We start from the raw sequence: 26,011 nt of genomic DNA, 5'->3' as shown, positions 1-26,011 counted from the left end.
CACAATAATGTTTAACTTTTCCATTGCAGTGAACAGGCAGTTGGTTAAAAGTGTGGTGAGTAATAGTTGGTATCTGAATGTAAAATGCTTGTATGTAAGGATACAAAAGCCTGTGCTAATGTGAGAGTCGTTTGGTTGTTAGAGCAAACCAGTTATTTGGGCTGTTGTAGGAACTTTAGCTCTGTTCTGCCTTTAAAGGGAAAATTGTCTTACATGGTAAAATATTTCAGAAATCAAATGCATTTTCAACAGAATACTCCAGACAGCAGGCCAGGCTCTGCTCATGAATCATTTAGTTTATCAGCTCGCCACTAGATGGGACAATTTATCTGTTTAGACGCCAGCAGAGATATTTTCTTTTACTAAAAAAGAACTGAAAGCATCACAGTGTCTGTGTGTGCTGTGAGAATGCACATCCTTTTTTACTTTTTACAGTGAATTTGAAAAGGAGGTCAGACAAAAAAACAACTTTTTTATTTTTCATAAATGACAGTAAGACACCTTCAAACACCTCCACAATGTGATTACTTACAGTTGGATGTAGAAAACTAGTGTCAAAGTTTGGCAAGAGTCATCTGTAGTTTACAGATGAAAGAAAATACTTGATGGAATTGAAAATGCTTGGAGAAAACAACTTAAACTCACTCTGTCGGTGGGCGTGTGTGTGGGTTGGAAGGTGGGGTGCCATCCTCTGTACTTGTGGAGTCTGAAAATCATGAGGCTATTCTTAACAGTTAACATGAGGTTTTATACTTTGGGTTAGAATTAGGTTTAAGTTTGGGTTACAGTCAAGGTCAGGGTTAGTTATTTAACTGTGGTGGTTGAGGACAGGTTAAAAAATAGGAAATGTGTGTTATGTGGATGAAATATCCCTACAAACATAGAGGACAAGGATGTGTGTGTACCTCTGTGTATACACACTCCTGCCAGAACCTTCTGTACAACTCTGATGTGAAATTAATAGAAAGCTAATTAAAATTACTCTCCAAATCTCTGAAACATTATTAAACTTATTACAGGGTGGTGTCCACAATAGATGCCTCTCTTCCCCATTTTCTGATTAAACTGCTTATATTAATTAATTTCATTGCGTCCAGATGACACAAGATAATTAGCAGAAGTGCTCATTGCAGAGATAGAACTACAATTAACAAAAAATAAATAGAAAACTTGAGTCAACGATATCAGGTATTGCACATTTCGTGACCCAACATATCAGTCCATCCATATGTAGCACCGACCTTTCATGTTAAATTCAACACCTCTGATCTCTGGAATCTACCCTTTTACCAATGACATATGTTTATTTGCATTTCGATGCACTCCATCATGTCCTGAGATGAAACTTGGTGGTTTCATGGTTGAGCAAAGCAGAAAACCTCATAGTGAAACCCCCTCGGGGATTTGTAACAGGTACACTTGAGCCTGTTTTCCCTATCAGAGCAGCAGCTGAACTCTGAATGACACTCTGTGTGAGGTTTATGGTTGGTTTATAATACTTTTGAGCAATAAACACTGTACTGGTCATTGCCGTTCCCCATGTGGGGCAAAGGAGAAAGATTTTGCAATAATGTATAAATATTATTGTGGCAGTTCGGTGGGATTGGCTGCAGACAGCTGTGGGGTTTTCAACTCTTCCTGAACATAACTTTTTGTGTATGCACTGTAACTTAGCTGTATTTTTGGTTTGTTGCAATGTCCAGTGTTTAGACTATTCTGAGCCCACGAAGGTCAGCACTGTTAAGCTTCTCAGTTTAAAGTAATTGCCCAGAGCTGTATTTTTTCGGTCTGCATTATTTGCTACAAGCAGTATATTTTGAGCCAGAGGGCTGAAATAAATCCACACATGTCTTACCTGCTGCTGATTTGCTTTCATCACCATTCGTCATACTGATATCAGCAGAAAGGTGCTTTTGCTTTTTCTTCTTTGATTGTTCATGCATTTGTTTATTTCATCTGGACACTTGTTATTTGTGTCATTTTAATTCAAGGTTCTGGAATTCAACATCCCTAAGGAATTTCCAGGCTGGGAACTACTAATTTAATTGGATCTCACAAGCAACCTCATGGCTTGTACATACTTGCCAGCTTTGCGTTTTTTCATGTTGTGTTGAAATGTGTAGTGCTAGATTCCAAAGACTGGCTGCCGGGTGTCACTCTGCTGAGAATTTGGTGTGGTTTGGTTTTTGTCATGTAATGCTGAATGTTTGGTGTAGCTTTTTCTTTTGGCAAATGGCTTCAAACTGGTGCCCTTTTGACAAAATTCATAGCTTTGAGTGAAAAGCACCATGCCTGTAATTTCCGGTAGAATCTGAATAGAGGTGAGGGGGTTGTTAGCCTGTGCAAATTATAGACACATGTGTACTTGATGCAGAACAGGTTTGATTATATGATTATCATGGAAAAACTGAGGTTCTGCCTCTGCTGCTTAAAATGCTTCTGTTTTAGCTGGATTCACTGACAGCATTTACCAATGAAAGAGGGGTCCACGCTAATTTAGTACCCAAAGGGAGTTCAAAGGATCCAAATAACCAAATATTTAATCCATTAAATCCTTCACACTGGTGTAAATTTTAACAAAAGCCAGTATGTTTGCTACCCAATTAATAACCCCACTTCATTTTGTCTGTTTTTATTATTCTCTCTTTGTATTATTTTGCGCTCCATGTGTTTTTAATCCCTTTTAGCACTCTCCTGTCCCTCTCTGTCAATAAAACATATATTGCACACTCACCCTCAGCATGGTGCTTATCAAAAGTGAACTCATCAAGAGAATAATGATACATGGTTTATTATCATTGTAAAATCTGACAAAAATCCATAAATGAGACAACTAAAACCTGACAAAAGGTATTGTGTCATGCACATGGTAAGGTTTATAAAATTGTGGCATGTTATGTAATTTGAACGTGTATGAGATGCAGTGTGTCACATTCATATAGATTAGATAGAAACAGCAATATATATACTACGTAACTACTTGAAGTCTTTGGATATCAGATAAGTGTTATATAAAATGTGAAGGTCATGTTATGTTATATCACATTATATGTCATGTTTACTATCTATGGTACACTAAGTATATGATGTTTTATTTTACTTAAATTTTTGCAAATAATACTCTTTGACAGTGATCTCCACAGTGAGGCAGTAGCACTTATATTCCACTTAAATCCACTGATGTGTGAAGTATATAGTGAAGAGCCTTGTATTTTCTGTTTGGATTTTGTTTTAAAGTCCTCTTTGGGAATGCTTGGCAACTAAAGGAGACAGTAGCCAGTAAACTTGCTGTTACATTGTGTAATATTACCGAATGAGTGTCTGGATTCGCTTCCTGAACTTGGCAAGTGTCCAGCGGTACAAAGGTTTACCTCAAGGTGTATATAAATCCTATCTTTGTTTGGTCAGAGTCACACCAGCCATGCCTAAGACCAAGAAACTTGACCCAAACTGCAGTGAGTAGACATTTTAGTAGATATTTTCAGTTACAGCCCATGCAAAACATGAATTATTTGTGTCTAAGCTATAAAGGTGAGACTTTTATCATCAGATAAATTGAATTAGTGACTTATTTCAAACCGAGAATCAATTGCAAAAGTGTGTTATGTGAGGTAAAATCAAATGTAACTGTAAAGTTTGTGCCATTGATTTTTAAATGTTATTTTACATAATTATCCATTTTTTGAATTAACTGTATTTGAATAACTGGATGATTTTACAATAACCCTATTTCTAGACAAACAAACTTGGCCTCTAAAAAAGGGTATTTTCTACAATCACTTACTTTGGGAAAAGGGGTTAGTTAATTGAATCACGGTTTAACTTAACAACAGCAAAAGAAATCAAAGAGATAGCTTTAGGTTAGCCTTAGATAGCTTTTCACCATCTTGCAGTACATCCGCTTGCAAAACTGGGGTGATGTAATAGCATCCAATAGAGTCCAGACAGAAACACACATGCCAACACAGAGATCTGACACTGTACCCTTTGTTTTAGTCATAATGCCGTTCCGTTGCATTCTAAATCAGAGCCGCTGTTACAAAAAGACGTGTTGGCATTTCCTATTGTTCCTGTTCCAGTTTTGCCTTTTGAATCAGAGCTTTTGAAAGAAAATGTACAATGTCTCATTAACAGCTTTTAGTCCGTCTCAGCTGTTAAACAGAAGAAAAAAAATTTAAATAAAAAAACTAACTGGCAGATCCATGCCTGGTAAAAATGAAAAGAACAGAATCAACAACAAAAAAAATTTGGAATATGAGACCAAATTCCTGCAAGGTCATAGACTTTTATACTGACGTTCTGTTTTACAAGGAGCAAAATGATAAGTTAAAGCAATAGCTGTCACAAATAGACTCATGGTGCAATTGTGATTATTCAAACCCACCCAAAACTGCCAATACCTGGTGCCATTATCCATAACAGTTCTGGGCTCATCAGTGCTGCTATTTTGTTTTTCAAGAGACTCAATTTTGAATGCAGCGTAAACTACATCAAATGACCCCCAAAATGACAGTACATATTCAGGCATCATTTGCAACGCTGCAATAATCACAATCAAAACTTACAGAGTCAACACGGTTAAAGCCTGTAGCGGTTATCTCTTTATGGCACATTCTCCTTTTTTATTGTCTGCTGTACAAGTGTCATGGGATTGAACAAAACTCCCGCTTTGCTGATTGGCTGTGATAATAATTCCCACAGTCAAAAAAACCTCTGATATTGTAACTAACTCAGCATGTAGCGCAGTATTGAGCTGGCCGAGATTTGCTTTTGCTAATCATGCTTCTCCCATATATATTTTAGCACCTCCATTATGTGCTGAGATATGAGGTAATGAACAGGAATTGGTTATTGGATAACAGTTAAGGCAGTAGATAGTGCAGGTGTCATTCAGAGTGCATGACCTGAGAGAGCCATAAGTTCAGACAAGCAGGAGCTCGTACCGTTCATAACGTCTCCTTCCTCAGACGTGTTCAGCTCATCTGTGCATTTTCCTTCTCTCATAGCGCAGGAGTGGTGAGATGATAAGAGTATGTTTGAATGGTGAATTCAATAATCATATTCAGCTGATTTAGACAGATAAACCTGCAAAAGAACTTCTTCAAACCTCACTTCCTCACACACAGTCATTCAAAGTTGTAAAGTTATAAAACAGTCCCTGCTCCACATGTATATGATTCTGCTGATGTGTACTTCCTGTACACTGCTGCAGTATATGTAAGTATAAGAGTCAGCTGCTGCTCTGTTTTCATAATGACATCTACAGGTTTATAGGTTTAATGGCTTTGCATATATCATTTTGATTAACCTCTCTTTTCTTAGTACCCAGCAATCAGCGATGTCCACAGGCCAAAGGACTGGAGACATTGGCTCCTCTGGTGACCACTGTGGAAGAAACACCTGACCCCATACCCGCCAACATCAAGGGTAATATTCCATCCTGGATCAATGGGAGTTTCCTAAGGAATGGCCCTGGGAAGTTTGAATTTGGGAACGACAGGTAGGAAAAGAAAAAAAAAAACTGCACGTCAATGCCAAGTAGCAGAGTCGTGCAAGGTCTTACGATATGGATTACATCCTTGCACTTTACTCAATCTGATAAACATTTAAGGTCAGGATCTATGCCATGAGATGATTAAAGGGACAGAATGACAGTGGGGTACTAGCAGCCTGTATATTTATAACATGATTGTGAAATCTGGAATTATACACCACAAATGTGACAGTAAAATATGCAGATCTATGACAAGCTTTCACATGTCACATAACAGCCTAAGACATGTTTAGATCTTCTGTCATCATGCTCATAAAATAGTTCCTTCAGTTGTTTTGGTTGAGATGAAGTGAAAAATATTTGTCACATATATCACATCAGTCCATCTCATTTATGAGAAACGTTACACAAATAACTTTGTTTTCTTTTTTCTTTCAGATACACCCACTGGTTTGATGGTATGGCCATGATGCACAGGTTCCATTTAAGTGATGGTAACGTCACCTACAGCAGCCGCTTCCTGAGAAGTGACTCGTACGTTAACAACTCAGAGAGGAACCGCATTGTGGTGTCAGAGTTTGGGACCTTGGCCATGCCCGATCCATGCAAGAACATCTTTGCACGTTTCTTTTCACGCTTTCAGATTCCAAGTATGTGTGTGTCCTTCATATTCCCATGTATAATACACACCACAGCAGCATAATGTAGCAGCAGCAGAGCCAAATGCATTATTAAACTATTCAGTTCATTTGTGCATAACAGTAAGAAAGGAGCTATGCTAGACAACCAGAAGCAAAGTAACAATCAAATCACAAAAATAAGGATGAAAATGTTTGCCTTTCCTTTTACACCCTCTGCCTTTGTCTGTATATGGTTTATTGTAGTTTTTCCAGTCTAATGGAAGCTAGTGTTACATTATAGTGCTTTTATTTAAGTAAACGGAACACAAGTCAATATCAGTATCAATGTCTGTGTGTGTATGCATGCAAACAATATTGTATACAAGTCTGCGGTGGAAAGATTATTTTAAAGCATAGTGCTGCATTTGAGAAATTAAGGATAAAGAAATGTATGTAAAAAGTATTTATCAGTGAGACCTGTGAGACAGGTGGGGTTTGCTAAAGTGCTTTATTCAGTGTGTTCCTAACATCTGCATGTGTTAACAGAAGCTACAGATAACGCCAGTGTGAACTTCGTCAAGTACAAAGGCGACTATTATGTCAGCACAGAAACCAACTACATGAGACGAATCGATCCACAGAGTCTGGTTACAAAGGAGAAGGTAAGACAGAAAAATGGGTGTCAGGAGATAAATATAAATAAATAAATATGATGACTCAGCTGTTGATTATGCCAATGAGACAAACAAGAACCACAAAAGCAACAGTGCTGTTTTTCTATTTAAGGTGGACTGGAGTCAGTATATCGCTGTAAACTCAGCCACAGCTCACCCACATTATGACTGTGAAGGGGCCACATACAATATGGGCAACTCCTATGGCAAGGCTGGTATGTTTTTATTTATTTTATTTTATTTATTTATTTATATATTTCAACATGTCTACCTTTAGAAACTGTGTGCAGCTGATCTCTTAAGATCTGCCACAACCAAGCCTCCATTCTAACACACAGGGGAAGTTTTCTGTTCTCTGAGGAAATTATATGGGACTTTTTTGTACTTTTTTGCACATGAATCAGTGAATATCTTTGGTTTATGCCTGTGGATTAGACTTAATAACCTGTACTTTATTGTCCCATAAAAAATTTAATGCAGAGCCCATTGAACTGTGGATATATGGGATATGGGTATCATTGTTATGCAATGGAAAGAGTTTACTTTTATTTTTTAATTTTTTATATGGGTATTAGTGTTATGAAAAGGACAGAGTTTATTTATTTATTTATTTTTTTCATATGGGCATTATTGTCATGAAATGGACATAGAGTATATATTTGTTTTTTAATACATTTTCGTATTTGTTATGAATTGGATGTGGTTTATTTTTGATTAGTATATTGCTGATAAGAAATGGGCAGTTTTTTTTTTTTTTGTGCATTATTGTTATGGAACAGATAGTTTACTTTTGTTTTTGATATGTGTATTATTGTCATGAACAGGACAGAGTTTATTTTTGTTTTTTAATATGTGTATTATTGTTATGAAATGGACAGAGTCTATTTTTGTTTTTAATATGTACACTATTACTGCTACGAAAAGGACAGAATGCTGCTGTAAAATGGACAATCGATCCTTGACATGTATAGCAATTTTGTGTTTTGTATAGGAATTTAGGGTAGTTTGAAGGATGGGGTATGAGGGCGAGGGATTATAAATTAAACTTTGTCCCGCTCCTTTTCAAATGTTGGACTTTCTTTTATATAATCCTTTTGTTGTTTGGTTTTAATGTAAATTTGAAATAAATAAACAAACGAACTGTACTGCACCATATACAACTTACAATTTTGTTTGTATATGACTGTCCTTATGTTACTCATCTTAAACTGCATACATATACGTACTGTAGTTTACTGTACATCAGCTGTCTTTTGGCCTTACAGGCTTTTTCTACAACATCATCCGAGTGCCTCCTCCAGAGGAGAGCATGGCCAAGGATGATTCAGCTGACCTGAGTGGGGCAAAAGTCCTCTGCTCCATCCGTGCAGCTGAACCCAGGAAACCATCGTACTATCACAGTTTTGGTGAGATAACAGCATACAAAACATTCCACGCCCTCTTTAACTTACTGCATCTATACTAAAATGAAATTAATTAATAAATATCTATCAGTATTTTTTTCTGCACTGAAAGACTGCTTCATAAAGAGTGTGCTCGAGGTTTTTTTTTTTTTCTCTCGCTCTTATTAATTACTAATTTAAATTCCAGTCTTGTCCTTCTTCTTTTTGTCAATCACGGCTCCTTTGTCTTTCTGTTCAGCTCTCTCAATCTGACTCACACACAAAGTAATCACTTTCTCCGACTGTGTCCCTCAAATGTTTCACCAAATCTTGAAAAAAAGAAAGAAAGAAAAGCAGCTTTGTGCTAAACAGATTTCCATCTCTAAAACTGATACCTGAAAATTAGAGATTTTAATCATGTTTTTGTATTAGTTTGTTTCTTTTTAATTCTATGTGATTATATTACACACAGAGACAGTAATCGTCACCATCACCGTTAGAAAACTGTCACTTTTGTTTAAAATAAGTTTTGTTTTTATGGGAGGTCAAATAATGATTCTTGGACAATTGAGGCAGCTTTAGCAAACAAATATGATTATAATAAACCCCTCAGTACCAAAAGCCTTGTAGATAAGGAAGAGGATCTACGTGGACGGAACTGTTTGCTGTCATATGCTGTAATAGATGAAAGTTATGTTTCTTTTGAGGCTATGATTAAATGTTTTTACCAGACAGCCATAGCTGATATTAAAGCAAACGGGAAACAGCTCGCACCAATCAGCAAGTGCAACTTCCGGGCTCTGCTTGAATGAGCTATACGCTCCATTTTATTTTCGTTCTGCATCAGTATCCTGATTATATCACTGCTTGTATTTCCTACAGACCACCCTTGCTCTGCCAGACTGTCTGGCACCAAGAAATCTTACAAGTAATGGAACATTGAAGTTGTACAAGGAATCACGCAATTAATTTCACCAGAACAGTTTGATGGGGGTTAAGTTTTCTCCGCTTTTCATTGTTTGTGTATTAGCACAGTATTTCTATCTTGTTTTCCTGAGGGGAAGGATAGGCTCTGAACAGTAACATTTTATTGTGCTGTGACTTGTCATGCAGGGTAAATGTGGGTGTGGTGTGTTGGCACCAGTAACACACATAGCATCCCATTATCTCACTACAGATGCTCTATTAACTTCTGTCAATTAAAATAACATTTGGAATTGACCTTTAGATGAAGACATAAAGGCCCAACCACTTTGTTCTACAAATATGGTTAATATCTAAATCACTACTGAAAGGTGTGAACACGTGTAATCACACATTTATGAAAGGTGAAAAGCTGATTAATCTGCTCCTGTTCGTTCTGCTTTTCTACAGTTATGTCAGAGAACTACATAGTGTTCATTGAGCAGCCAATCAAGTTGGACCTGCTGAAGTTCATGCTGTACAGAATTCAAGGAAAGAGCTTTCATAAAGTCATGACCTGGGAGCCCCAGTATGACACTATCTTCCACCTGGTCAACAGACACACTGGCAAGGTGGGTTAGAACTGAACAGCCACAGTCTAACTGCATAAAATAAAGTGTGACATAATACATACACACCCCGCTGATAAATGGGCAGAAGAGGAAAGAAAAGTTGCTAGCTAATCTCTTCACGCATGAAGTTTTTTCCTTATTTATTTTGATGAAGTTGCACTCTGATGTTGTGGCCTTTTCTCATACACCGTTACTCTCAATTTTCTCATCTCATTACACAGCATGCCCATTAAGCATACAATAGCAAACATATAATACGGCGGTACAACACAATGGGAGCACTGGCAAACAGCAAGCTTGTCCTCAAATATACATAAATTACCACACATATTGCCTCTTGTTTGTCCAAATGCTTTTGTTGCTCTCTTTTTGATTTTACCGACATTGTATGACTGATCCTGCAGGTGAGTGATGTGAAATACTACGCAGCTCCCATGTTCACACTGCATCAGATCAACGCCTTCGAGGAGGGTGGTTTCTTGGTCATGGACATGTGCTGTGGGGATGATGGTGATTCGATAGGAGACTTCACTTTGGAGAACCTCCGCAAAAGTTCTGGAGAGGAAATGGACAAGGTGAATAAGACTGACAATCATGTGCTTATAAATAAGAAATGAGTCCACTGTATTTCTACAGTAGCCTAGAATGGACAAAAACACTAGCTCTAGGGCATTTTTAGCATTTCTAGTCTCCTTCTACCAACTTGGAGGATGAAGATGAAATGAGGAGAATTCAGTTGGTTTTAATCTGCAACTTCACCACTAGATGCCACTAAATCCTCCTCACTGCACTTCTAACAAATGGTGCCAGACATAACAAACCCCGCCCCTCGCACGGATTGTATCTTATTTTGGCATCAGTCTAGCTGATGTCATCATGTCTATGTGTGTGCTGATGTCAGCATAGATATAGACAGCATAGACAAATTTTAGCCATTATAAGTAAATGGGGAAAAAAAGATTAATAAAAAATTTGAATTTTGACCTACTTTTCCCAAAATGTAATCACATCTATTCTGGGTCACTGGCAATCTATAAACCCAATCTGGCATGAATTCAACCAATAGTTTTGCTGCTAAAGCGTTAACAAACAAGTGGTGCCAGGCACAATAAACCCCGCCCCTCGCACATATTTTGACCATTATAAGTAAAGGGGAAGATTTTAAAAATTCATAAAAAATTTGAACTTAAACCTACTGTTCCCAAAATGTAATGAGATCCATTCTGGGTCACTATAAAGTCAGTTTGGTATGAATTCCACCAACAGTTTGGAGCTACAGACATGTGAAATTTTGCCCATTATAAGTAAATGGGGGAATAAAAACATGTAAAAAATTCATAGAAATTGAAACTTATACTAACCTTTCCCAAAATGTAATGACATCGATTCTGGGTCACTGGCAATCTATACACCCAATTTGGTATGAATTCAACCAATAGTTTTGCCTCTTTACCTCCCCTTGGGGGGGCGGGCTAATAACCGTTATGCCTGGTAGGTTTCTGCAAATCATATTACTGATGTACTAACAAATACAAAGAACAGAATATTAAAATGCTTTCAAACAATATCAAGGTCATAAATAAAGCTGTTTTATCAAACATTTGGAACTAACTAAGCGCATGCTCATGAATGTACAGGGAGACTGTGTTGAGGTCTATGTTGAACAAGGAGCCAGTTACTGCACAGACTATTGATTTTGTATATAGTCTCTATGCTTTTATTTATTCATTGTGTTATAGGTGTGATGAGTGCTGCATCTCACCTGTAAGTCAAAGGCTCTACACTCAAATGTTTTCTTTCTCTTTTTGTCTTTTGTGGTGTCAGTTTTACAATTCTTTGTGCAGAAACCTCCCAAGGAGATATGTCCTACCTCTGACAGTGGATGAACACACTCCCCTGGACCAAAACCTTGTCACTCTGTTGAACTACAAAGCCACAGCAAAAATGACAAAACCCGGAGAGGTAGGATTAAATAGAATGCATTATGGTTATTATGCACTGTACATGAGATGTCATGTTCAGCTGTGCATTACACTCAGTAGTGGTAATAATCTGGTATTCCTGGTATGAACTAAAGAATGAAGCCTGTAATTCTGATAAATACGACCAATTTACTCCCACACACCCAGAGCAATTATCCAGCACAATCAGACAATGAAGGTAGTTTCTAAAAGAGTAACTTGGTTAAAAAAAAACAAAAAAAAACAAACAAAAAAAGAAGAGTAAATGAAACAGTAGATATAAGCAAGTTCAACTGAAAGTCCACCATTCAGCAGAACAAATGCCTTTTTTTCTTTAATTCCGGCTGTCACACAGAAACACACATTACATTGACTTACATGTATTTCTTGGAGACCAGGCCAAAGCTTATCCTCAAAATAAAACAGTCAAATGTTATGATTTATAGTATGAAGACCTGCATTCTATTCCTGTAAGAGAGCAGAGTCCATATGTAACCCAGTCCAGGTCTAGGTTACATCCCAATAATGTTTTAATTAATTAATACATGTCCTCTCATACACACTCACAATTGTGTATATTGCTACAGTCTTTCTTTTTTATAATTTTATTTTACAGCACACTGAACCTAATATGATGACAGATGATGTTTTAGTTGGCATGACATTATCCTCAGTCTTAGCTCTCACCGAAATGGTTTTATGTATTGTTGATGTAATAGCTGGAAAGCAACTGTAAAAGTGCTGCTGGCAATTTTACTGGCCTGCTACACAGGTGTTGAAATCAAATGAAAAAAAAAATATGTGCTGTAATTTCTTTTGAAGGTGCATAGTATATTTAAAAGGTAAGAACAAAAGAAATTGATTTAGCTGAACTTAGAAATGAAATGCCCAAGATCTTGTGAACTTGCAGTGAATAATACATATTCCACATCTGCAGTGTAATCATACTGAGTAAAATGTACTGAGAAAAGGTATGATCAGCACTTAACCAAGTCAAATCGTGACTTTCATGTGTGAACTTTCAGGTGTGTTTGACCCATGAGGAGCTTCATGATGACACGCTTCTGCAGTACGGGGGCCTTGAGTTCCCTCAGATCAATTATGAGAAGCATAATGGAAGACCTTATCGCTACTTCTACTCCTGTGGGTTCGGACATGTGTTCAGCGACTCCCTACTCAAGATGGATGTCCACACAAAGGAGCTTAAGGTCTCTGTCAATCTTAGACTACTTAGAGAGACTTCATTGTTAACTGGGATAAGTATTATCACATCAAAGTTATTTCTACTGCTGCTCCTGCATGTGTTGGAGAAGTAAGTTGTGGGCTGGTTTTTATAACATAAAGCAGCTTCAAAATAAAGGGGATGTTTATGTAATCTTGCCTGTCTAGGTGTGGCGTTATCCCGGTTTGTACCCGTCTGAGCCTGTCTTTGTTGCTTCGCCCAAAGCTACTGAGGAAGATGATGGAGTAGTCATGTCAGTCATCATCACACCAAGAGAGGTATGGGGAGAAAAACCACTTCATATCACTGTCAGTGCTGTAAAAGTGGCAATGATTTTGACATTAGATGGTATCTTGTACAGATATACAAAAAAAAGAATGTAAACATGCAAATGGACTATTATTTTTTCTCAAATGCAGAATATTTTTTTTACTATGCACTGGGAACACAAACAGTGTGGTGTTTTCACTATCATTATTGTGAATAGGGGATTCTGTGACCTCCAACATATTTAATCTCCTCTACTGCTGTTTCCAGGAAAAAAAGACTTTCCTTCTCGTTTTGGATGCCAAGACATTCACGGAGCTGGGCAGAGCAGAGGTTCCTGTCAATATTCCGTATGGGACCCATGGTGTGTTTAACGAGATGGGCTAGATGTGCCACTGTTTGCAGCACAGTAGCAAATTGCTCAAATATAACCAGCAACCAGCCAGCCACTTTATCCACAGAATATATCTCTGTTGATGCTATTACCTGTAAAATTCCTCCACTGTAAATAAAGACGGAAAAAATGAAAGACAAGCTGAAAAAGTTGGGGAAAAAGTGCAGATTCATGCTCTTTGTTTGTGCCTCCTTGAAAGGAATAGGTGCATGTCCTCACTGTGTGCTGCCATTACAGTAAGAAAGATGGCAATCATCCGGAGACTAACAAGACAGGAAGCTCAGCATGGCTTCACCAGACTGATAAAATTTGCCCTCTATATGTTCTTACTGTGCTTCTGTAAGATTGAATACAACATCTGGACACTGTCCAAAATACATTGTTGAAGGTGATTTCTTGAAAAAAAAAAAAAAAAAAGAATTCTTTAGGTGACAAACATTGTGAAAAAATATACAAAAGTCAATATGGACATTAAAATAAAATCCATTTCCCTTTTTTTCTGTTTGAACCCAAAGTGTTTTTGCATCATCAAGCCACTGGAAATACTATACGCCCAATGAGAGCACAACAGCACTTAGGATACATAAAAATGCATCAGAGGAAATTCAATTTCTGTCAAAGTAATGTGATAGAAATGGACAATGTCTGAAATGCCTGGAAAACAAATGGATCTAACTGGTCGATAGCCTCCAGAGAGTCTAGTGGAGGTCACATTTGAAATTTTCAGCAGTTTATGCGCTCAAAACAACCCAAAACAAAGTTGACACACACATTAACAATGACACGTAGAGCGATCAGGAATGGTTTGTTGTCTCAATAGCCAGAGAGCTAAAGAAACTGTGTGTAATATAACACAAAGGCCATGCCCATAATGTTAAGTAGCCTACAGCTGGACTTGTCACTCCACAATTGACTTTACTGATGCTTATTTCATTGGCTATTTTCACTCTCACATTGATTTGAAGGGACTGATTTGAACTGACTTCAGGCTCTGCACCTGATACAGGGACTACAGCAAAACTGGAGAGGCTCTGAATATGACCCAATATATTCTGTCCTTTTTTAATATTTAAAAATTGACTTTTGTAAAGAGTAACCGTGTAAAACTCTCAGAGATAATTTTCAGCAGCAAGTTCCAGTCGTCTATAATTTATGACTGTACAGTATACAGAGGGAGAGTTTTCATCTTTAGCAGAGCCGAATAAGACAGGAAAGAGGAGAGCTATAATTTACTGTTCTAATTGTTTTAATACTGTGGATTACAAACGCGTATGTTTTGTCATGTTCTATCCTCGTCTGACTCTACGCGTTCTAATAAGCATGCCTTACAGGTCTCCCAAGATGCACATTAATTAGCCCATAATTCCTAATCTAATCAGTCGTGCTTAACCTGTGTGCATTTGGTCGTGTGTTTCTGTATATGTGTGTGTGTATGTGCTGCATTATGAGGTTCATTAGTACTCTCCAATGGGCAGGAAGAAGAGATACAGTGACCTTTGCCCTTAGATTAAACCAAAGCTAAATTTGTGTTGCTGTGGGGCAGACAAACCCTTCTCAATTGATCTCATTTCCCGTTCATTTAGTAAAGTATTATTGGATAAGATATTAAACACAGAGATCAGTGGTTTGCACAAACAGTTATCATTGATGGCTAAATATTTTTCACCCGGGCCAAGTGAATAATGCACTATTAAAAAATGCACATGTTTGTTCAAGCGTCCTTACACTTTAAAAAATAAAACCTGCATGTGCATACCTTTGATTCAAGACATTTTAGACTGTCTAAGCTCTTATTTGCCCCATGAGAATAAGGATGCAAGCTCACTCTCCAACTGCCTGCTGTCTCACTACCCACAAGTTATTGCAAATACTGTGCCTTAACTTTGACTGTTATCTGTGTGATTATTTCATATCCCATGAATTCATAATGATATCATCTATATTCACTGTATTAGACACACTTTTCAGAGACAGGGACTGATTTCCCACAGTTGTGAAAACATATCTTCTATATCCAGATTTGTCACTTTCTATCTTCACGGTTGTGAGCATGTTGTGGGGCCACAGTTTTCAGGCATATAGATTATATATGTGTGTGTGTGTGTGTGTGTGTGTGTGTGTATGCACTGTCTCTTGTGTGTATGCTTAAGAAGTAGTGTTGTAGTACTGAACAGTCTCAGGCGTGTGTGTGTGTGTGTTTCTCTGTGGGCATTCTAATTGTACATGCATAAAAAACTGCAGTTGCTTTATGAAGTCAGAATGAAGCAATTAAATACGCACAAGGGGGGTGAATCATGCAATGTCAACAAGAATAAACTCCCACTATGGACCTGACAGCCTGGCTCAAGAAAAATGTGAGGAGAGGATTTATCTATATTGCGCTATCATGGATTGAAAAAAAAAAAAAGTGATGTCTGTATGAGAATTCAGAAATGCAAATATAGCTGTATTATTCACTGTGGTTGTGGGTAATGCTGTTTCTCAGTCTTTTTGTGCCTTTTTGCATTATTAGAAACTGCTTCCTCCTTCTGAACTGAGTATATTACTCAAACAACGGGAAATCTTACACAGTTAACTGCCTGCAAAGTGCCTTTTTTGTTATTTGGTAAAATAAAAGAATAAAATATCACATTGAGCATATGTTTCAATTCTTCGACAACACTGAGAAATGGGCTGTGTGAACCACTGCAGTTCAAACACAGGACAGATGCAGGAGACTTTATGTTGGCCACTGATGCTTTCAGTGTCCTCATAATGACAGAAACTTCAAACTCTGGGGGGAGATGAGAATCAGCCCAGGCCAATATAGGCAGAATGAGGCTGATTTTGCCATTATAACAGCGCGCTCTTTTCCCTCTTGGATGGAAGCCTGGGCTGACAGTCAAACATCATTATGAGCCACTGGCCTTGCAGTTTGTCACTGTCAGCGCCTCTAAATAGAGACTTTGTTTTCAAGATTTGTGAAGATTTATGACATTCCAGGCTCTATTTAAGCAATGATGCACAACAAAGTCATTTTTGTTAATGTGAAGACACACTGAAAAATGACAGATTCTGTGGGTTGTGGGCTTATTTCCTCTGAGCACATATATAATGTGAGGTATTGTGCCATCTCTTAAACCTTTCTTTCAATGAGAGGAAACACAAACGTCATGTGACACACTGGGCTATTGCTGATGATTTGACTTAATGATGACATTTTATGATCATTGTCTACTTCACCACTAAACCCCGCTTCTAAAGATTGTAATGAATAGTGTGGATCTACAGTGAATGGTGTCTTTATATCAGTGAGCAAATCAAATGACTAAGCGACTTTACTAAATACATGAATTCAGTGCATTCTGAGTTATCTGAGTGGATTGAGTTCAAACAGATTACACACTTGCTGTTACTTCCTAATTTCTTTGGTGTGTCGTGGCTGTGGCCTTGTCATTCCGACAGTTCTATTATGAGTCAAACAGAACAGGATTGTAAAGATTCCCCTCATGAAAGACTAAGCAATATTGCCAGAAGGAAACTATACATGAATCACACAAATTGTTTCTTCAAATATATAGGCTTTCAGAGAAAATCCTATGGCAATATCACAAGGGATCAAAGAAATATCACAGGGGCTGGATGAGGTCACTGCAATTTCACTGCTGAGTACCACAGGTGCATCCTTCCACAGCATCCTGCAGGAATATTACATGAATTTCGTGGCGATTTTTCTGCGGAGTAATATTTATTTTCGGGCCACGGTGTGACTGTGTCCCACGTTTTCCAATGAGGAGCATCCTCAGACAGCGCCCTCTGTCGGCTCACCCAAACTCCTCTTTATAAAGTGCTGTGATGCCTCGACACGCATGCAGTGCAAAAGGAGCGTTCACTCCCTCCAGAGGAGCGCGCAGCTTTTCAGGGAGCCAAGGGGGGAAAGCCAGTCAGCGTTTTGTAGCACTTTTAGATGAGTTCTTCTACCTCGTTAGAGATATTGGCATAGCTGATAGATCATTTTACGCCAGTTTGAGGAATGTTTTAGGAACAAATTGTCTCCAAGGGGCAATTGGAGCGGTGCTTATAATGCGGAGAGATCAAGTCTCAGTAGTTTTTCAGAATGATCGCAGCACAGACGGACCCTGAGAAACTGCTTTCATGGATTGATTGACTAATTGATTGATTGATTGGCATTTGGATTTTTTTGTTTTTATTTTTTTTCCCCCCAAATCTGGATTTTCTTTTTTTTTTTTATGTTTCATGGTTAGATTATTGCCCCCTAAAATTGTGGATTATTATTATTATTATTGGAAGTCGAGGATTTTCGGAGGTGCATCTGCATTTTGGAGTTGAATGAGGATATTGAATTTTTACAGTCAGCCAACGCCTGGGTCAAGGATCCGGAGAGGGAAATTAACCTTTCACAAGGTGGAAATATTAGTCTAATTGGAGCCAAACTCATCCCTCCTGCTGCTGAGTCCAACATGAAGTCTGTCACTGTGTGGATGTGCGCTTACATCTGTCTCCTGCGCTTAGGTGAGAAGTGAAAAATGGAAACAAGCTTCACCTTTACACATATTTATTCTTTAATAAAAAAACATGCAGGTCTTCTCAGTAATTTTTTTTTTCCCCACTGCATGTTCTGGTATGTGCCCACTCTGTTTTTAAGCAGGTGTTCTGTGAGGGCACAAGGTTATTCCGCTTCTATTTAATACTATGTCTTATGTATTTCTAAAACCCCGTTGGGCGTTCACGTTATAGCTGGATGGTTTGAATAGATTATGTTTAATTGCCACCCACAGCTACAAACTTCATCTGTGCGACTGAATCACTTATATTGGATTCATTTTGCACTGCATGTTCTAGTAGGAAAAAAAAGCTCGTGTTTGTTGCAACACGATGCAGCTTTTGGTCAGTAAATATGTGATATTTTCAGAGTGCATTTTGACCAAATATGAAGAAAATCTATCATCATCATCATCATCATCATCATCATCATCATCATCGCCATCATCATCATCACATCTTATATTATCACTGTGCTCATAATTATCTGTAGCATCAGCAAGTAGTATCCTTCCTTTTAACATAACCTGTTTTATAAAATAATTTTGCATCTAACTTCATGCCACTCTTTTTTTCTTCTGCTCTGATTTGGATGCAGTCTTTTCTAAGCGCAATTCTCAATATCACCACAAGGGGTCTCTCTTGCCATTTCGCATGAACACACTATAAAGGTGCGCTTGATTCTTGGCTCCTGTCAAACGGTTACACCTCAGTCTGTGCTGTGGTTACTCACTGTGAACTCATTTACTAGTTATCTGGATGTGGATTAAGTGTTGATTTTGCGATTTTAGTGTGTTAATGACTTAATCCTTTGTGAAGCACACCACAGTTAGATTTGGTAAGAAGTTTGTTTTGAAGGCCTCGAATGCACTGAAGTGAGTTATGCCATGCAACTGTAAACTAATATTAATATTTGATAAATGTGACCAATAAAATGAGTGACTCCATCTAAGACCAAGGTGAATTTTGCATGGACATGTTGAGATTACAAGTATACAGTGTCCCTACATCATACCTGTTGCTTTGATGAAAAAAATTCCCATTGAAGACATGACTATGACACAGTGAAAACACTAGATAATACTGAGTCCTCTAGCTCTTGACCCCCCATTCCTTATCTTCTCATTCCCACCTAGATGAAGCATCAAGTTCCTGGGATGGTTCCTCAGCTTTGTCTGTGTCCTTGGTTAATGATGGTCCTGGATCTGCAGGGGCCGGGTCTGGGCCCACTGCTCAGCCAGAATGGGTGGACTGCATCCAGGCAAGTGACATGTGCAACCAGAACCCTCACTGCAGCTCTCGGTACCGGGTGATGCGCCAGTGCCTTGTGGGCAAGGAAAAGGAAGCCATGTTGGACAAAAACAGGGAGTGCCAGGCTGCCTTAGAGGTGCTGATGGTTAGCCCACTGTATGGCTGCCGCTGCAAGAGGGGCATGAAGAAGGAGCTGCAGTGTCTGCAGAACTACTGGACTATCCACATGGGACTCATTGAAGGTAAGAGCCAGATGGTTTTATGAGTCTCCGTCTCACAGCGGTAGCCCCACAAAATACATATCACATCATATTTTAAATGTGTGGCAATTTTAGAACCTGTGGTGCAATAAAAAATTTAGAACCTCTGCTGTTTTCAAGTACAGATATATTCATGTGAAATCTGGTTTGTTTATTTTTAACAGTCAGATCATCACCAGTCTGCATTGTTATTAGATAATTCTGTATTCTCTCTGTTGCAGTCATTCAGTTTTTGTTTTTATATGCATAATACAACTATGAAATGGATGGAGTTAATTTTGATGTAGAAAACTGTTATGAAATACAGCTATGAAATGGACAGAGTATATTTTTGATATGTAGCCATAATATTTGTGCATTTTGTGCTGGAATGTTTAGAATTTATTTTAACATGTGTAATATTTGTTAAGTTACTTTGAGGAACATGGGACATGGGACTTTGTGATCAGTAGAAAAAGATGGAGTAATGGGGCAGGAATACATAAGGTGTACTTCATCCCACTCCTTTTGGATTGTTTATTTATTTATTTTTTTTACTTTTGTTCCCCTTGTTTTTGTTTTTTTGATATTTGAAATTTAATTCTTTTTTTTTTTTTTTTTTTTTTTAAAGTGGACTCACAGCTAAATAAAGATTACATGGATATAGGCCTGCAACTAATGATTACATTTATTGTCAAGTAATCTGTGCATTATTATTACTGTGTCCCCTAAATCCCAAATCCTTAAACATCAGATCTGGTCTACAACACACAGCGCAATATGGTCTTCAGTTTACTGTCCTAGAAGAGTAAAGAAACCAGAGGAGTTTACTGTCCTAGAAGAGTAAAGAAACCAGAGGAGTTTACTGTCCTAGAAGAGTAAAGAAACCAGAGGAGTTTACTGTCCTAGAAGAGTAAAGAAACCAGAGGATACCTACAATTAAGAGGCTGAAAACATATAATTAAATTTTTTTTAAATTAAAAAAAATATTTCAGCCTTTAAATGATTATTATAGTAGTTGTTTGCTAATTTATAAGTTTATAAGTTATTCAAAATCATTCCAGCTTTACAGGGCTGTACATCAATCTCATAAATGCTTACAAGATGTCTATGTCTATGTGGATGTAATATTCATATTAATGATTCTACATTTCAGCATTCTTCATCATAATAATATTCATAATACATTAATCCTCCACTTTCTAGAAGCAGTTTACTTTCTAGGCAAAGCCAAGACGGATATATACACCACACCCTTTGATGATGCCTAATTCCCTCATGACCTCTTATAGTGATATCCAGAAGCCCCTGATGAAAAATATATGCTTTCCTACTTTCCTCACCCTCTCTAAAGTAATGGAGCTATAATGGAATTACATTAGGTAGATCTGTTATGGTGGGCTTATTGGTTTCCACCTAAAGTGTTCCATATTACCTTGTAATTAGGTTACAATTGTAAGTAGCCAGTGTCTCTTTATGTGTCCACTTAGGAAGGACATAAAATTGCACTCTTGTTGTAACTTTGAACCCTTCTGATTTTCACAATATAATAGACATTGACAGCATAAAGCAGCAGGATCGAGCATCCCAGTGTGTTAGAAGCTCAAAGTCTTTCCCATTAGGACACATATGACTGAGTCAGAGTTGCTGAAGATGCTATGCCCTGGGGGATAAAGGGAGACCTCACCCAAGAGTGACATTTCACCGTCCCTACACACATAGACCACTCCACAGTCCAAGTCTCTGTGGGTGATGTCAAGAGTCACGCCATGTAAACATGGAGGACATAATGTACTCAGCTGTTGTGACACGTGGGGTAATGGTGGAAACATTGCGTCTCTGAGCTTTGTGCATTCTGGGCTTTTGTGTTGTGATCCATGAAGTGATTCGCCAGGCTGACTGCTCATAGCACCAGCTACACTTCATCAGACTGATGGCAGCAGAGGGTCCCTGACATGAGTTCAAGGGAAATGTAATGGCATGGATGCTCCCCAGGCCTTCTGTCTCTCCTCCAATCTTTCTCTCTTTTTCTACCACTTTCTCTCCTGTAAAGATAATTTTTTCCTCTGTGTCACTTTCTCAGTCTTTCTCTCCTTTTGCCATTCCATTCAAAGACCGTGTATTTGCGTACAAGATACACTTGTGTGCTATCAAGGGCAGAGACCTCTTGTGCCTACAGCATGCCCTTCACATAGGTTGAGTTTCTTTTCAAAGAATGCTTCTCAGCAGTGTCCAGTTTTGGCCCTGTTACCCTCAGAGATAAAACCCGCTTTAACACAAACGAAAAGCTCTTACAGTGCAGCTTTAATCTAATCACGATCCATTGTGCAGTCAAGCGGGCTTTTGTTAACTGGAAACAATCTATGTACAACATCCATCTCTGGAAACAAACACGAAGGGTTGAATCCCAACAGACCCCCTTAAAATGGTGCTAAACCACTTTAGAAATCGTTTGTGGACAAAACAGGAAGGTTTCGATATAGATATTGGGTTAGATACTGACTATCATAGCCTTAAAAGTTTTATTTCAATGCTGATGTGAAGAGATTAAGGCAGGAAGAGTGTGGGAGACAAAGAAAAGAGGTTCGCAGAGGAGAATTGGAGATAAGCAGGACTAATAGACAAAGGAGGGCAGAGATTGTTAAAGGTCTTTATAATTTTTATTGATGTGGTAAGCTCTGAGAGCTCTGTCTAGTGGCTTGGAGATGAACATATGAGACACTTTTGAGCACTGTACTGTGACCTAAGGCCAGTGTGAAGTATGGAAAGCTATAAAGAATCTACAGCCAGAACATAGTGAGATTCTTATGACCCTGTTGACCACTGGCAGATAGTTGGTCTGGAGGCTTGAGGGCTAAACCACAGCAACTGAGGAGGGAAAGCTGATGTCTGCCAAAGATGCATGGGGTTTAAAACAATGCCTCATACCCAGACCAGCCTTATCCAAACAGTGCACAGATACTCCATTGCCCCAGGCAAGGTTGTTTCACCACCTTGTTTAGTGCATTTACTAATATTCTTGATTTGAAAACTAGTATCTTGTATGTAGCGGAGACTAAAATTAAGTGTACTTGTGAAAATGAATAATCATGTTGGCCTACGGTGAACAAGCAGTGCAAACAGGGGAAATTTAATGTGCTAATTTTAATAACCTCGTTGGTGTTCTGGTTTGTGTACGTGTGCACGTGTGCATGTATGTGTGTGCTTTTCCTTGTCTGAGGAAATTAATTTAGGATGTTGAAATTATATTTATGTTTTGGTCTAATGCAGTGCTCTACAACTGAGCTTTTTTATTATCCAATATGTAGATAGTACCACCAGAGATGACAGGAAATGAGAAGCGGAAGACATGCAACAGAGGTCCTCTGGCTAAACTGAGAGCACAGTTATGTGACTTGCATTGAGAAATACTTGATATTGACTGGTTTAAAGTTTCATTCTTTTCTACTGGGAAAAAAAACGTCAAAAACAGGAACATGATATATTTATATTGCGATTGTGATTTTCTTATCAAATTAGGTTTTTTGTTTGATCACAAGATATTTGAACATAGATAATCTGCATGAATTCTAAACTTTATACATATAGACTCTTGTCATATAGATAATGCATAAGCTATGTGTGAATAAACCATCACTTCAAGAACATCAAGGAAAGAATAGGAAGTCTGAAGTCATGGAAGAAATATCAAACATTTAAATTACAGTGTTTTTCAAAAAGACATTTAATTATTTATTAGATGAAATATGATGCTACAACTAAAAACTGCTATAATTTCAGTGATATAAAGAAAATCATTACTTACAACTTACAGCTGCCATTTTTGTTTCTCCTTATGCTTATGACAAAACATTATTACTACAGGCAGCTCAAACAGTAAGAACTCTATATTCTTAAAAAATACTGGAAAAATATTTTCCATCAGATGTTTAAACCCATGCAGTTTATTAATGCAGACATATTAGACCTGAACTGAAAAGAACTTGGGTCATACATGAGGTTAAGGTTGACATCTCTACACTCACCAGCCTGTAATATTAAGACTCAGCGTTAAGTGGGATCTAATTTTCCGATCTCATCGTTTTCACCTTATAATTTAAACAACATGCTGGACATCTTTCAATACTTTGAATCTAAAGAATGTACTCAAAGAAGTGGAAGAAAAGAAAATATTGTGCGTGCATATGCTTTACTTCTTTAAATTATGCACAGTGCAGTTGTCTGAAATCTGTTTTATGTGAAAGGTCACTTCTACATTCTGAGAATAAAAAAAACTGAATGCAAATTTTAAAGTACAAAGAAGTGGTTGAAGTAACTCTATGCTGTGAGTTAAAAAATAATACAACTAACACTCAATATTGTTGTAATGAGGTACTGTATAAATACAAAGTGCCTCATTGTGACATGGTAATCAAGGTTTTCTTTACCTATCTTCAGGAAACACATGAAGAAAACAGATGGTTGCAGGAAAGGATTTTAGACTGCAAAGCACATTCTTTATCAGCATGAATCTATTTGAGCAGCAGCTATGATTTTCAGCCAGACTCACTTTTTATCATTACATAGCTGTTGGCTGCCTTTAGGCTACTGGACAGCACCATTTGGCCTAAATCCACCGCTAAAGGTTCTTATAATCCCAAGTTTTGAGCTCTTGTGATGCTGCTAATGATGACCTGCTAATTGTGTTTTTTAACGGAAAATGGCACCTAAATTCAGTGCATCAATGCAGCTGGCCTTGATAGATAATGGGTGGTTTTCTGCTCTGAATAGGTCTGTGTCAGTGTGGAGCAATGAGGTCTAGCAGTTTGAATCTATAAAAGAAGTAATTACCAAGAAAGAAACAGTGACTTCTACACACAGGGAAATTGTATAGGCAGCAACGACTCTCTTCAATTGTGCTCTGGGCCTTATGTGGATATTGCCTTGCAGGTTAGCAGTAGAATTGGTAATTTAAATGATACCTTCCACACCTCCGACATGCATTATTACGTAGCCACAGCCATGAAACCACAGCCTGAGACTCAAAGTAGGAATCGAAGATCTTTTGTGAAGACCTCTTAGGGCAGTTTAATTAGCTCAGGCAACTTTCACTCCAGAAAAAGAAAAAAGAGGCTCAACCAGAGCTCCACACTAGTCCAGTACATTGTGAGGTGACACTGTATCTTTACATGAACTGACAATTTTGTGGAATGATTTATTCTCTCCATTTTCACGAATGTCAGCGTTGCAAAGGTCGGCATCTGAATAAGTCACTGTATCATGATAATATACCACAAGTTGGTCCTTAATGTCACGAGATGTTACGTAAAGTGTACACTGTAAGAATGCTGAGCGCTATGAAAGGCTTGGGCAGGGAAGAAGAGAAATGACCAGAGAGAGAGAGAAGGAGCGGACAGGGGCTGAAGACAGGAGGTGACAGCAGAAGGGCAGATAAATGATGGGTGGGTGGCGGGGTTTAAAAGAGAGACGGAGAAACCCAAGAATGAAGAAGTGAGAGGAAGAAAGAGAGAGTCATGGGGGGAAATCAGGAAGACGGGGGGTTACAAAGGTACACAGTATTCCTTGGTGAAACCATCATTACTATGAGCAATGGTAGCAGTCACCGGCCATTACCTTAGCCATCCACTGTCATAAGCAGAACATTTTTCCAGCCTGCCCTGTATGTCAGAGGAGAGGAGAAGCCAGCTCCTGCATGCTGAATATGTCCTATTTGCTTTTTTTCCTCTCTGTACTGGAGATACAGGCGGCCCTTGCCAGGTGGCTACTTCATCATCAGAGGAAAGGACCTGTCGATAGCTGCTGGATGTGATCAATAAGGCCTTTCAGAGCTTCCCCTCCTTGTCCTTTTCATCCATTCTGCTCCCCTTTTCATCTCTGGTCCCAAAATGTGAAAAGGATCAGTGAAGTATGATGACAAAACAGCCACTGTTTGTCCCCGTAAATCTGTCTAATGATTTTCTATAGTGTAAGGTGAAGTGCCCGAGATGACTCCCATTCACTATGAGTCTGGTATAGTGTGTGACAGTGCAGCTAAAATGAGGGCCAGGTAGGAGAGTTTAGATTAGGCTTTTATAGCAGAGTGAGTTCTCAGGCTTTCTATCAGAGGGAGAGTGACTGACGGGCTATTCTGTTCAGTGAATACTGTCATGATGTGGGCATTAAGACTCACTCCTGGCAGAAAGGTTCACAGTGGTGCTGAATAATGTGCATTGCAGAAGTCAACCACCAGGCCCGGCAGCTGTCATCTCTTTTTTCATCCCTGTGTCACCCTCTGCATCATTAATTGAAATAGCTGCTTGTTGCAATACGTCAGCCAAGTTTTCTTACTTCCATATAAAGGAATCCGAAGCAGTCAAGTCTGACTTAATATTATGTTCTACTAACAAACATATTTTTTACATTTTAGATTAATTTTCTTGGGTTGTCATCA

The 26,011-nt window shown here is 38.2% G+C and overlaps 1 protein-coding gene and 1 pseudogene across 1 annotated transcript; both read left to right on the top strand.

The window, feature by feature from the left end:
* Window positions 1-3,421: 3,421 nt before the first annotated feature.
* bco2l (beta-carotene 15, 15-dioxygenase 2, like) lies at window positions 3,422-13,542 on the top strand. Its single transcript, XM_030144220.1, has 12 exons — window positions 3,422-3,455; window positions 5,323-5,500; window positions 5,933-6,144; window positions 6,661-6,776; window positions 6,901-7,003; window positions 8,054-8,194; window positions 9,545-9,705; window positions 10,110-10,280; window positions 11,530-11,667; window positions 12,692-12,874; window positions 13,056-13,166; window positions 13,426-13,542. Exons 1-12 carry the CDS (start codon window positions 3,422-3,424, stop codon window positions 13,540-13,542), a joined length of 1,665 nt encoding a protein of 554 aa, XP_030000080.1.
* A 3,874-nt stretch (window positions 13,543-17,416) lies between these two features.
* LOC115426265 (GDNF family receptor alpha-2-like) overlaps window positions 17,417-26,011 on the top strand; it is a 56,103-nt pseudogene continuing 47,508 nt past the window's right edge.

This window comes from Sphaeramia orbicularis, chromosome 9 (genome assembly GCF_902148855.1).
Source record: "Sphaeramia orbicularis chromosome 9, fSphaOr1.1, whole genome shotgun sequence".
Taxonomy (NCBI): Eukaryota; Metazoa; Chordata; class Actinopteri; order Kurtiformes; family Apogonidae; genus Sphaeramia; species Sphaeramia orbicularis.
The sequence above is the reverse complement of the archived record's forward strand: the minus strand, read 5'-3'. Positions and strand labels throughout refer to the sequence as shown.

Excerpts from the sequence above, each read along its gene's own strand:
- bco2l (XM_030144220.1), top strand. The coding sequence starts at position 3,422 with ATGCCTAAGACCAAGAAACTTGACCCAAACTGCA. Across the intron at positions 6,145-6,660 it reads TTCACGCTTTCAGATTCCAA|AAGCTACAGATAACGCCAGT; the intron begins GTATGTGTGTGT and ends ATGTGTTAACAG. Across the intron at positions 12,875-13,055 it reads TCCACACAAAGGAGCTTAAG|GTGTGGCGTTATCCCGGTTT; the intron begins GTCTCTGTCAAT and ends TTGCCTGTCTAG.